At 37.7% G+C, this 11,465-nt stretch overlaps 3 protein-coding genes across 5 annotated transcripts in view; 2 read left to right on the plus strand and 1 right to left on the minus strand.

Annotated features, from left to right (window-relative positions):
- The window catches only part of LOC104826521 (transcription initiation factor TFIID subunit 15), a 3,802-nt gene extending 3,460 nt beyond the window's left edge, over positions 1-342 (plus strand). Inside the window, exon 9 of the mRNA XM_010559261.1 lies at positions 1-342. Coding sequence (XP_010557563.1) covers positions 1-101 — 101 coding nt within the window. The 3' untranslated portion in view covers positions 102-342.
- A 1,831-nt stretch (positions 343-2,173) lies between these two features.
- Positions 2,174-3,825, plus strand: LOC104826524 (BTB/POZ domain-containing protein At1g50280). Its single transcript, XM_010559264.1, has 3 exons — positions 2,174-2,279; positions 2,351-3,496; positions 3,622-3,825. The coding sequence occupies exons 1-3, from the start codon at positions 2,217-2,219 to the stop codon at positions 3,805-3,807; spliced, it is 1,395 nt and encodes a 464-aa protein (XP_010557566.1). The 5' UTR covers positions 2,174-2,216; the 3' UTR covers positions 3,808-3,825.
- Positions 3,826-3,844: 19 nt separating this feature from the next.
- On the minus strand, positions 3,845-10,655 carry LOC104826522. 3 transcript variants are annotated; one of them, XM_010559262.1, is made up of 8 exons: positions 10,385-10,655; positions 9,405-9,812; positions 8,775-8,839; positions 8,275-8,679; positions 6,270-7,530; positions 5,709-5,806; positions 5,261-5,402; positions 3,845-4,680 (listed from the first exon to the last, which is right to left on the minus strand). In XM_010559262.1, the coding sequence occupies exons 1-8, from the start codon at positions 10,545-10,547 to the stop codon at positions 4,004-4,006; spliced, it is 3,219 nt and encodes a 1,072-aa protein (XP_010557564.1). In that variant the 5' UTR covers positions 10,548-10,655; the 3' UTR covers positions 3,845-4,003. The 3 variants fall into 3 exon arrangements, with proteins under 3 accessions (XP_010557564.1, XP_010557565.1, XP_019059720.1); XM_010559263.1 differs by lacking the exons at positions 8,775-8,839; positions 10,385-10,655 and having other exon boundaries at positions 9,405-9,528; XM_019204175.1 differs by lacking the exons at positions 9,405-9,812; positions 10,385-10,655 and having other exon boundaries at positions 8,768-8,840.
- Positions 10,656-11,465: the final 810 nt, after the last annotated feature.

Here is an 11,465-nt window from a genome sequence, read left to right on the forward strand (position 1 = left end):
GGGAAAGAGGAAAGTACCATGACCGTGATCGTGACAGAGGGGACAGCCGAGACAGGGAGCGGGATCATGACCGTGAACGCAGCAGCAGGTACCGTTACTAAATCCCGAGACGAGTACCGAAACCTTTAGGTTAGTTTTCCGGACACCCTTTTGCTTCTCCGAGTGAAGCATATATGACTGTGTGGTTGGTGCTGTGGTTTTCTTTCTATCCCCTTTGGTACTGAGGTTTCTCAAAGTACTTTTGTTGTGCCATTTGATGCTTTGGAATTATTCACTTGTGGTCGGATTCTTTAAAAGTCTTTTGTTTTTACTTTTGAGTAGATTATGATTATTGCATTTAAATATGTTTTCCAATGCTATAGCGTGTGTTTTCTTCCCATTATGAAATCTATTTATAAAATTAAATAAACAAAAAACAAAAGGGTGATCGATTCCTAGTCCATCGCATTCATCACTTTTGAGATATATAGGATTTCGGCAATTTTGGTCCAATTTTGGTCCCCCTGCCCTAATAATGTTTTAGTTTTACGTCTTGTTTGGATTCGGGTTGATACAGTTTATTCAAACCGAAGGGTTAAAACATCACATTTTATTACAATAGATTGTTTCTTTTATGACTAAAAAATACTAGATTTTTTTTGTGCGTGGTTAAAATATTATTTTGTTAAATATAATTTTTTTTAATCACACGAAATGCTGAGATGAACGTGAAAAGTAAATGTTAAGCTTTTCAGTACCCTTACTTTTCAGTACCCTTACAAACGGCGGAGACGAACTAGCCACCACCTGAACCTAACAATCCCCCATCGGATCTGGTCACTAGGCGCGCCTAACGTTCGGACCGTAGTTGGGTTTAGGCGCCTGCGGGTCAAACCCCAAGTACACGAGCCTGCAATACGTAGGAGGTAAATCAGCCCATTATGATAGGCTGACAGGCGAAAAGGTCAGAGGAAGGGAGACGGTAGGGTTCGATCTCCCACCTCAAAGAGTTGCCCCCTGTTCCCTACTGACCTGGCCCCGAAAGACTTTTTTTTTTTTGTCAATGAATCTAAGAAACGGTCAAAGAACGTGAACAAATTCCTTAGTCCATTCGTATAGAGGGGTCTTATAGGGTTGGGTTGTGGGCAACTTTGGTCCCGTTTGTAACCTTTTTTTTTTCCCCGGGTTTAGATTCTTGTTAATACAATTTTACTAAATTTTAAATTGAATTAAAAAAAACGTAATTTTGATTTTAGATTATATTTAAGTGAATTTCAGATAATTTTAGACAAAAAAATGGTTTGAATAATGCTTTTTATTTGTGTGGCAGAAATGCGTTTTAGGATTATTTTTTTTTTGGTATTTTTGGGTTAAAGTGTAAATGATGTATTCTTGTACAGAAGTAAAATTACAAGTGATCGACTAATCGGATTAAAAAATATATGATATTAAAAGATCTACATAAAAATTTAAAAAAATATAGATACATGAGACAAAAAATTGTCTGAAAAGTGTCTATCTGTATATAAATATTATAATGGAATTTAGAATTAGAGGGGATGAGTCATATAATTTCATTTCGTTTTCAAATGTATGACCTGATTGGAAAACGATGAACATAGATTGGGGACTCAATACAAATGGGCCCACACCTTCACATGCAAAGAAAACGAAACTCCCAAATGCAACCCTTTTTTTATTAACAAAAAGGAAATTTCATATAAAAATAAATTAAAAAAACCAAACTTGTAAAATTAAAATAATGGGAAAATAGAGAAACTTATATAAAAAAAATATAATAGATGAAGCCGAACCGAATATTTTTTAAATCACACAAAAAAACGGCCGAATAGACAAATAAGTTCATGAAACATCTTTGTCCCCATTGGTTGTACCAACTTGGGTTTCTTTTTTTCTTTTTTTTTTTGGCTCATTTCAACATTTTATTTATTTTAATTGACGAATTAGTTATCCGACCATTTCGGATAGATATCAGGGTTTATAAAAATAAAAAATAAAAGGTTTAGCAAAACCTTTACATATATATTTATTTGTCATTCATTCTAGATTTTCTTCGTTATTTTTTTTTTGTAATATTCCAAAATTTTAAAAAAATTATAATGCATATTATGCATCTCCTTTTTTCACAGTTTTTTTTTTAAATACACAATGACAGAATAATGTCACAAAAAAAAACAGCCGAAAGTTCCACTAAGGTTTCATTCATCCAATCAACAATGTCGCAACTCTGCGATACTCGAATCAATCTCAATGGCCAATGCACATTTTTCCTCAATCAGGTAAACTGATCTTTATCCCACCACAAGAGTTCACTGTCATGTTCTGAATGAGTTTGTGTCTGCATGTGCAGGAATTGATCTCCAAATACTCAGGAAGCTTGGGAAAGATGATAAACCATTGCAAGAAGATCAAGAACAAGAACATCCTAGAAACCCTCGAGATCCAAGATTTTCCAGGAGGCTCGGATGGGTTCGAACTGGTTTCAAGATTCTGCTACAGCAACGGAAGAATCTCGATCGATGTCCAGAACGTGCCGATGCTGTACTGCTGCTCTGTTTTTCTCGGGATGACGGAGAAGTTCTCGCCTTTGAATCTGTTGCTACAGACAGAGAAGTTTCTGGAAGGAATGTTCTACTGGTCGTGGAACGAAGTTCTCGTCTGCCTCAAGAGCTGCGAAAAAGTTTTCACTTACGCAGATTCGTACGGCTTAGTTCAGAAGCTGATTTGCGTATTGTGGGCGAAAATCGCTGAAAATTCGGCCTTTGCCTCAAAATCCTCGTCTTCTTCTCCTGAGACGGCCAGGAACATGCACGAATCAGTCAAACAGTCTTCTTCCCGTTCCGTTTCTTGTAGGACAAGCAAGGAATGGTGGTTTGACGATATGGCGATTCTCGCACCGCAGATTATCGGGAAGCTAATTACGAAACTTTGTTCTTACAAGACAAGCAACAAAAGCTTAGTCCTCACGAGATTTCTCCTTCAATACCTCAAAACAAGGCTCCAAGTCAAATCCAACAGCGTCGAGCTTATGAAGAACAAGCTTGAATATGCATATCTTTCGGATATTGCAGTTCAAGGTGTGATTTTGACCGGTAAATCCGCGTTTTCTTGCAGAAAACTCTTCTGGGTTCTTCGGGTTTTGTCCGGATTCAGCCTCACCATGGAATCGAGGATCGGGTTAGAAACCCTGATCGGAGAAATGCTTGATCAAGCAACGTTAGATGATCTTCTGATACGTGGAAACAGCGGAGGAAAGGGCTTGTCCTACGATGTTGATCTTGTGATCAGATTACTGAAAGTGTTCGTCAACAATACTGATCAAGAATCATCACAAAGTATGACAAGAATGGGGGAATTAAACGACAAGTACTTGAGAGAGATATCGCCAGATCAGAATCTGAAGGTTTCCATGTTTCTTGGAGTTGCCGAGAGTTTGCCAGATTCAGCAAGAGATTGCTTTGATGGAGTTTACAGAGCCATTGATATCTACCTAGAGGTCAGTATACATCTTTCTTTCTTTTCCCCCTGTTTTGGGCAAATACTAAATTGATGCAACATATAGATGATGATCTTGTCCCTCCCCCAACGTGTCGGAACTGATGTATGATTGTTCTGTTGCAGTGTCATCCCAATCTGTCATTGGAAGATCGGACAGAGTTGTGTAGATGTCTTAACTTCAAGAAACTAACGTTAGAGACTTGCAAACAGCTCTCCAGAAATCCAAAGATACCTCCCATTATCACAGTTCATGCCCTCAAATCTCAGCGGTTGAAGCCGTTGGTTACTACAAACAAATATGATGTCTAGAAAAATTTGATTATCGTGATACTAATATATAATATGATTGAAAAAAAAATTGAGGGTATCATAACAAGTTGTGGTACATAACCTTCCATACTACAAAGAACGAACACATTCTTGTTTCTCCATGTTAGATTCATCTTCTTTTCTTCTAAACAAAAAACCGAAACACAATCTACTGTCCAGAGCAAGAGAAGCTGATTCACGGCCAAGCGAAGTTCGTTTCGTCGTTTTCAACATCCCAAACTCCTTGCTCGATCTCGTCGAACAACTGGTGATAATTCCAGCTAGAGTATCCCAAGAAAAACCAGTAGTCAGATGGTGTCAAGCCTCCTGATTCGAAATCTTTGATTAGATGGGCCACTGCCGATTGGTCGAGAAAACATACACCGGTCAAGATTTCCGCGTGGTGATTGTTGGTCTTGCCTCCTCGGGTTAAAGCCGAGAGTGGTATCCCTGGATCCGCAACCGGACCACCAAATGAGAGAGGAGCCTCTTTCAAGAGATCAACAACTGTTTCTGTGAGTTCAGGATATGAATCCCATCTGAGATGCTTGTTTACGATCAGACCCTGGAAACCGATTTCTGGGTCTGCCTTCACGATCAGAATCCTCGAGTTGTCGAAAGGGTGGGCATTAACAAGCTTGTCGGAAGCAATGAGAAAGGTACCGACTTTAACATGATGAACGGGTTTGTGTGAATGTGTTGGTGGTTGAGGCTTGGCCTCGTTTTGTTGTAACTTGCTTTTTGGCTTTCTGTTCCTCAGAGTAACCTCGAATAGTTTGTCATTTCCAGTGGCTTTCTCGTTGGCCGCAGAAAAAGATTGATCAAACATGCTTGAGCTTCCCGTTTGTTTTCCAGATGGGGTAAGAAGGATTCCTGCCAACAGGGGAAAAGACGGTTCATAACTTGCTAAGCTCGAACGAGGATAGAATTATATAAAAGCTATAACCATTTCTCACTATACAAGAAAACAACAAGCTTTGCTATTCGTGGAAAGAAAAGAACCAGCATCTCTTCGATATAGCAGCCCATAATTTTGTTTAGTATCAAAATACTACAGGAGAGCAAGATAACGGAAAAGGTCTAATAGCATCCTCAAATAAAGCGATATCCTCTCCCGAAGAACTCGGTGTCTATACTATTTCTGGTCTGAGAAGGTGGAAAAGACATCAGATGCTCAAGATCATAGTTGACCAAAAGAAGAAAAAACCAGTGACAGATGCATCGTGTCAAAGAACGAAGAAGATGATACAGGAATTTATACCAAAAAAAAAAATTGATACAGGAAAAATAAGCAGGCAGGTCTCTTTAGGCAAAAAATCTTCAACCATAACTATTTCATAATCAAAGTCCAACTTGACCTTTTGTTTCTTGACCTAAGCCCAATTAACCGTATTGCATGTATATCCAAGAATGTATATGCAGTATGGTTAATAAAGAAACAAATAGAAAATACCTTTCTTACTCAGGAACTCACGAGAACTGTTTCCATAGCGAGCTAAAAATCCGATTATATCAGCTACAGATATGTCCCCTTCGTAAGGAATGGCTTCTTTTCTCCCAGCTGGAAATAACGCTAGAGCAGGAAACACTTCCCTCTGCAGTGTTAAGAAAAAAGAGGATCTCGGCAATTAAAAGACAATGCACAAAGAAGATGATGTGAAATTTCCATAACAAAGAGACTGAGAATAGAGAGATTGAATACTGATCTAAAAGCGAAAAGGAGAATCAAACTAAGGCAGCAAAATGAGAGATCTTTGCTTCATGCAGTAAAACAAGAGCGCTAGCAATCAACCCACAACTCATGAGTATATTGTAAAGTGAAACCTATCCATTTTAACAATTCTTTGACCTCGAGAACAAAACAAACCAGATTAAGATCAGATTAGCTAAAATACAAGTACCTGATTCATTGATTTTAGGATCAAGCTGCAATCATTCAGCATGCAGTCCATGAAGTAGATTAGTGGAGGTCTTATACTCCCACCATTTGCCAATGACTCTGCTCCAAAACGAGGAAAACGCAGCGAAGAAAATGCAGAATAATTAAATTTGTGGCCATTAGAATTTTTCAATTCACAGCGTAAGTATTAGCGTATAAAGGGCCAAAGAGAGAAGTAAACAATTTATATTGAAAATAGTTAATGTTCTAACTATTAAGCAGTGCCAAACAGCAATTAGTTGGAACATCAACATACCTCTTAAAAATTACAGAGCATCAAAGAAAGAAAATGTAAACCAGTGAACAGTTTTTCTTTCCATGGTTTGCAAAATGGGAAAAAAGAGAACTGCATATCCACAAAAAATCATTGGGTAAAACATGAAAGCTGTGTTCTAAAGGCTGCTAGTAATTGAATTTCAGACGTGGTACATGCTGAAACTATAAAGGAAATTTCTCTGCAGAAGCAATGATGAGAGAAAAACACACAAAGAAAGAAAAGAACAAGGGTTCTTATGCACATTACCTGAACTAACAAGCATTTGATTGTCCCTAGATCTTCTTTTTATTGATTCGGTATATCCCTTTAGTGAACGGTACACTTCACGCACAACAAGTCCCATCCTCTGACAGAAGCCACACCAACTATTGCTAAAAAGAACCAAAACATCATTTCTCCTTGGATAATAAGCATTTTCTTCAGTTGGTCGATCAAGTACACCAACCAGCTCTGAGAAAGTATTAACCGTGACCCGCGGAATAGCATCCACCTCATGAAAATCCAGGTTAACAAAAGGTGGCGGAGTTACTTTCCTAGGGATTTGAATAATAGACTGAGATTTTTTGTAAGGCAGTAGACTTCCATTGAGATAGCCATGAAGAAAGTCAGCGAATGAAGCATGGCTAAATTCGTCCTGAAAGACGTAGTGCTGTTGCGAAGGAGGATCAATAATTACTGCCGACGGAAGCTTTGAATTACCAGTTAGAGCATTAAGTAATGGGTAATTTCCATCGGAAAAGAAAAATGAGCCAGTAAAAGTCTGGACTGAATCTTCCTTCGAATCTGACTGCAATGAGGTATTGATCTCAATCTTCACAGTTTTTGTTGCAGAAACCTCATGCTTATCAGTTTCCATCATCACTGATTGTTCACTTCCGTGCTTCTCTAGAACATCAGTAGAGGCAAGTTTCACGTCAGAAAGTTTTGTTTCATCATGATGGAGAGTACTTCCACTGAGACCTTCTAGGGAAGATGAAGATGAGTCATGACCAGACAGATATTCTGCCTGAGATGGCAAGGTGTCCAGTATTTTTATGTTTGCATCATCAGATAAGAGCCGGAAACCAACATCCTTAGCGATTGAGCTTAACTTAGTCTCCTTCGTCCTATGAAGAAGATTTGTCAGAATCTCATGCAAGGAACTCCCTTCCAGATCTGAAGCTATATTGTCTAGAGCTACATTTTTATCCCCATCCAAAATCATAACAGAAACCTTATTCTCTAATGTGATCTTCTTAAACTTCGGGGAAGTTTCTAATCTAGAAGGTCCAAACATAGTCCTGAGTTCTTTATCGACTTGGTTGACGGATTTCTCAGGGTGGACATCATCCTCCCCTTTAATTATGTCAGCCGTTTGATGCTGTGCAGCTACTTCTCTGAAAATGCCAAGTGCATTCTTAATCCTCCTCCTTTCCTTCAATGAGCCGCATGATCTATCTACGAAAAGGATCACTGATGGTTTACTTGCAGGTAAAGATGACTCAAACTCCTGCCCGTCGTCATCTAGCTACATATTATGAGGAAAAATACAGTGATGTAAATAAGGCAACATTGTAAACTCTGAATGGATAAAAAGCCATATTAACACTTGGTAGTATGTAGGGAGACATGGTATAAAGTAAAGCAAGAAAACCGGATTAATAGAGTCAAACTAATTTCTCTGTTAACATGCAAGTTAGGGCTGTCAACTCATCATATACATATTTTAGACCAAAACACATTGAAATCAGAAAACGCTTAATACTCGTGCTCTGAACAACTCTCCTATTATAAGTACATTGTCAATAGAGGGGTAAAGACCTAGACTTATTATAGAAAAAATGGCTGAGAGTTGACCCACACAGAGCAGATCACTTATCCAGTTCCAATCACACTACACACCAACCTGACTGGTGAGATAACAAACAGAAACTTCACACAGCACAAAACCTGATCCAACCTCACAAATGGCGTCTAAAGTCCGACATAAATATGGCACCCCAAAGCATTTTTGCAATATTTATGTCGAAACGAAGCAACCTCTAGACAGCACACAAACTCCATTGTATGTCTTTTGAATGGCTAAACTTCACATTGCTTCAAACACATAAAGAGCTTCCCCCATACAACTATGCAACTATCTATAGATCCATCAAACAACAAATTAAACAGTCGTCGAAGCTACAGAAATTGTGGTGGAAGAAAATGATAAGTAGAGCCAAACAAGCAAGATCAGTTAAACATCTGTAAAGAACAGGACAAACATCATTACCTCTCTGAAAATCGGATTTTCCATCTTTAGTAACCTCTCAATGTCCTTGTCAACCTTGAGATTCTTTGAACAATGTGGACATCCTGCTAACTGAAGGACTGCTAACCATGAATCAGATTCTCCAACACCAAGAGATGAAACCAATGATCGTTCTGTAACCAGACCAAACCTATGCTTTTCTGGGGGCAAAGAAAACTCCTTTGAAACATCTATCAGTTTCGAGAAGAATGAACTAAATCGCTCAAAATGTTCAAAGGTACATGTTTGTCCAAAAGCCAGATTTACACCACCAATCTCATGCGAAACAGCTGATCCATTCACAAAGCTAAACTCGTCAACCCAAGGAATCCCACCAAACCCGCTCTGGAGGCTACACATCATATTTCCATTTGGCATGGCTTGTTTCTAGGGCAGAAAGAAAAACAATGCATTATAGAGGGAATATATCTACTAGAATAGCTCAACCCCATCAAGACATGAAGTGAGAAACTACCAGCCACCTTCTGGTTATCTTTTCCTCTTAGCATCAGCATTTGATCTATTTCTACCACTCTGGAAAACTTTCCTGTGAAGTTGCTCTCATCAGTGTATTGAAGGACCAAAAAACATGCCAACTTTTGAGATAACTAGATAATGTTTTGAAGGGGTAGAAGACGGAGAAAACAAATGAAGAGAAAAATGCATAAACAAGAAAGTCCTCTCATTTAGTATAGCTACTTTCGTGACATGCAATAAGACCAGAAATTTTAAGAATAACTAAGTTCAGACATCATCCAAGACTAAGTATCATACCCCCAAGAAAAATTAATATTTCCAACTTTCTTTTGCAAATTTCTATATATTTCCAAGTTCTAACAGCAATGCTTCGTAGCATCAGTTCTTAGCCAAAACAAAAGAAAGATCCCAATGTACTACAAAATTTTAACTCTTTCACGTTTTACCAGGTCACCATAGTAATAGCCTGCTTATCTGAACTCTAAAAAGAACTGAGCTTTCCTAATCCAACCCAGAAGAAACAGGAAAATAAAAGAAAAAATGAAAACAATAACCCAAAAGTGTTCACAAATCACCCAATATAAATAGTATCCTATGTTGAATAGATCCAGAGTCACCATTGCAGATAAACTCACCATGCCTCTTGGGGTTATGTTCAGTTGCATTGTCCTTTAACTTAGACAGCAAAACAGGGGTCCATCCGCAAAATTCCAGCAGAATAAAGGCCTTGTCAGTTGATTCAATGAAATCTTTCAAATTCTTCGGAGAATTCAAATGTTTAAGAGGTAGTTCCATCGGAGATGATAACAAATAAGGACGAATAGAGAACAATATGTTCCAGGATCGGAATTTCCCTTGGTAATTGTAAGGCACACTGTGGTGATAGTATAAGACCCTTTTCCCGTTGGCGGCACCAATGGCTTGTGCCAGCACCTTTTCCGAGTTTTTGTACAAAACCATCAACTTCAGGGAGCCAAACTCCTCACTCCTGTTGGTAACCAGTTGAGTCATTTCATTCTTAAGGGATCTGGATTCACCACACCCTGTCAATCAACAGAAATCGAAAAAAAATAGCCAGAATATCAAATATAGAAAACGCCAATTTCCAGTGACCAACATGAAAACTAAGACTGGAATGTTTAGCTTCTAACTGAGCACAGGACAAAAGAATGTGCACACACAATCGAAACATTCACTAGCAAACATAAGTGTTTACGGTTGATTGAGAAACAAAGACCAAGTACAGAAACCCAGTTCCGAGAATTTATAGAAAAACGTCCACAGAGAATTTGGGAAACTACAAATCTCTAAACAGTGGTTACTAAAAGTCAGAAATTCGATCATCAGAAACATGGACAACAAGAACTTTCTCATCCTCATAGCAACATAGCAAGTTCAGCAAAAGGCACAGTCGCTTCCTGAACTGGAAATTATATAAATACCGTCTATGCGAACGAATTCAGAAATCACTACATTCAATTGTCTGATCATGCTCATTCCATTCACAGACACCTACCTATCCACACAACTACGCACATCCATACACAAATATAGATATATACACATCAATACATCCACAAACGCAGAAATGGAGAAGGAGACAAAGAGAGAGTACAGGGAACAGTGACGAGGAGGATAATGTGAGGGTTAAGCCGGATCTGAGAGGAGAAGTTTTGCTCGGCGACGATCTCCCATTCGCCGTGACAGTTCGCCGGGCGAATTACGGACACGACGGCCAATAATAAGAAGACGACCCCCGTCGTCACCGCCGTCGTCATCGTCGTCCTCTCGCAGTCTTCTTCGTTGTTCGGATTTTCGCCTGATCGGTTCAATTCGTCGAATTCTGTGCAAAAGAAAGAAATACGATATATTACCGGTTCAGTGGAAGTCGCCGATTTTTTTTTTTTTTTGGTCTTCAGTCCTTTTAAGAAAATAAATTCGCCATGTATGGCCGACATTTAGATTCTGTTACATATTGTACTTAAATTTAATATAATTTAAAAATTATTCATTTCAAAACTTTATAAAACTGAAACAAAATTCTAACAGGAAAATATATTTAAGTTCTTACACTGGAGGCTTTATGAGTGGAAATTAAATTGGGTTTAGAGATCTCGAACGGTCCTTAATGCGTTGGATAGAGACTGCCCTCGTACGGTTCCTATTTAAGAAACCCGACATTAGCTATCTAATTCTAATCTCGAATGCGTCCAAGCGTATATGTTATATAATATTTTAGATTTATTGTTAGATTCTTTTAATAATTATTACGTACACCAACACATATATCAAATATCTAACTAAAACATTATTTTTGAAAAGAAATTGTTTGATCTAAATATATTTTGGAGACTAAATTACATTTCAATTAACATCGATATAATAGTATGTAATATTTACGCTTTTAATGGACAGAATTACAAATGTTACAATTCGTCGCTATTTTCACAATTAGGTTATTATTATATTCTAACATTTGTTTTATCTATACCATGAGACTGAAATCTTATGTGGGAATATTACATATAAACACCAAATAGATTTTACCCCACACTCCCGTAGTAAACAAAAAGTTATTAGTTATTTTTATAAAATTTGTTAAACATATTTAAGTTTAAAATATATATATATATATATATATATATATATATATATATGTGTATAGAAATAAAGAAAAAACACACAAAAGTTTATAA

The sequence above is a fragment of the Tarenaya hassleriana genome, unplaced genomic scaffold, assembly GCF_000463585.1.
Source record: "Tarenaya hassleriana unplaced genomic scaffold, ASM46358v1 Cleome5, whole genome shotgun sequence".
NCBI lineage: Eukaryota > Viridiplantae > Streptophyta > Magnoliopsida > Brassicales > Cleomaceae > Tarenaya > Tarenaya hassleriana.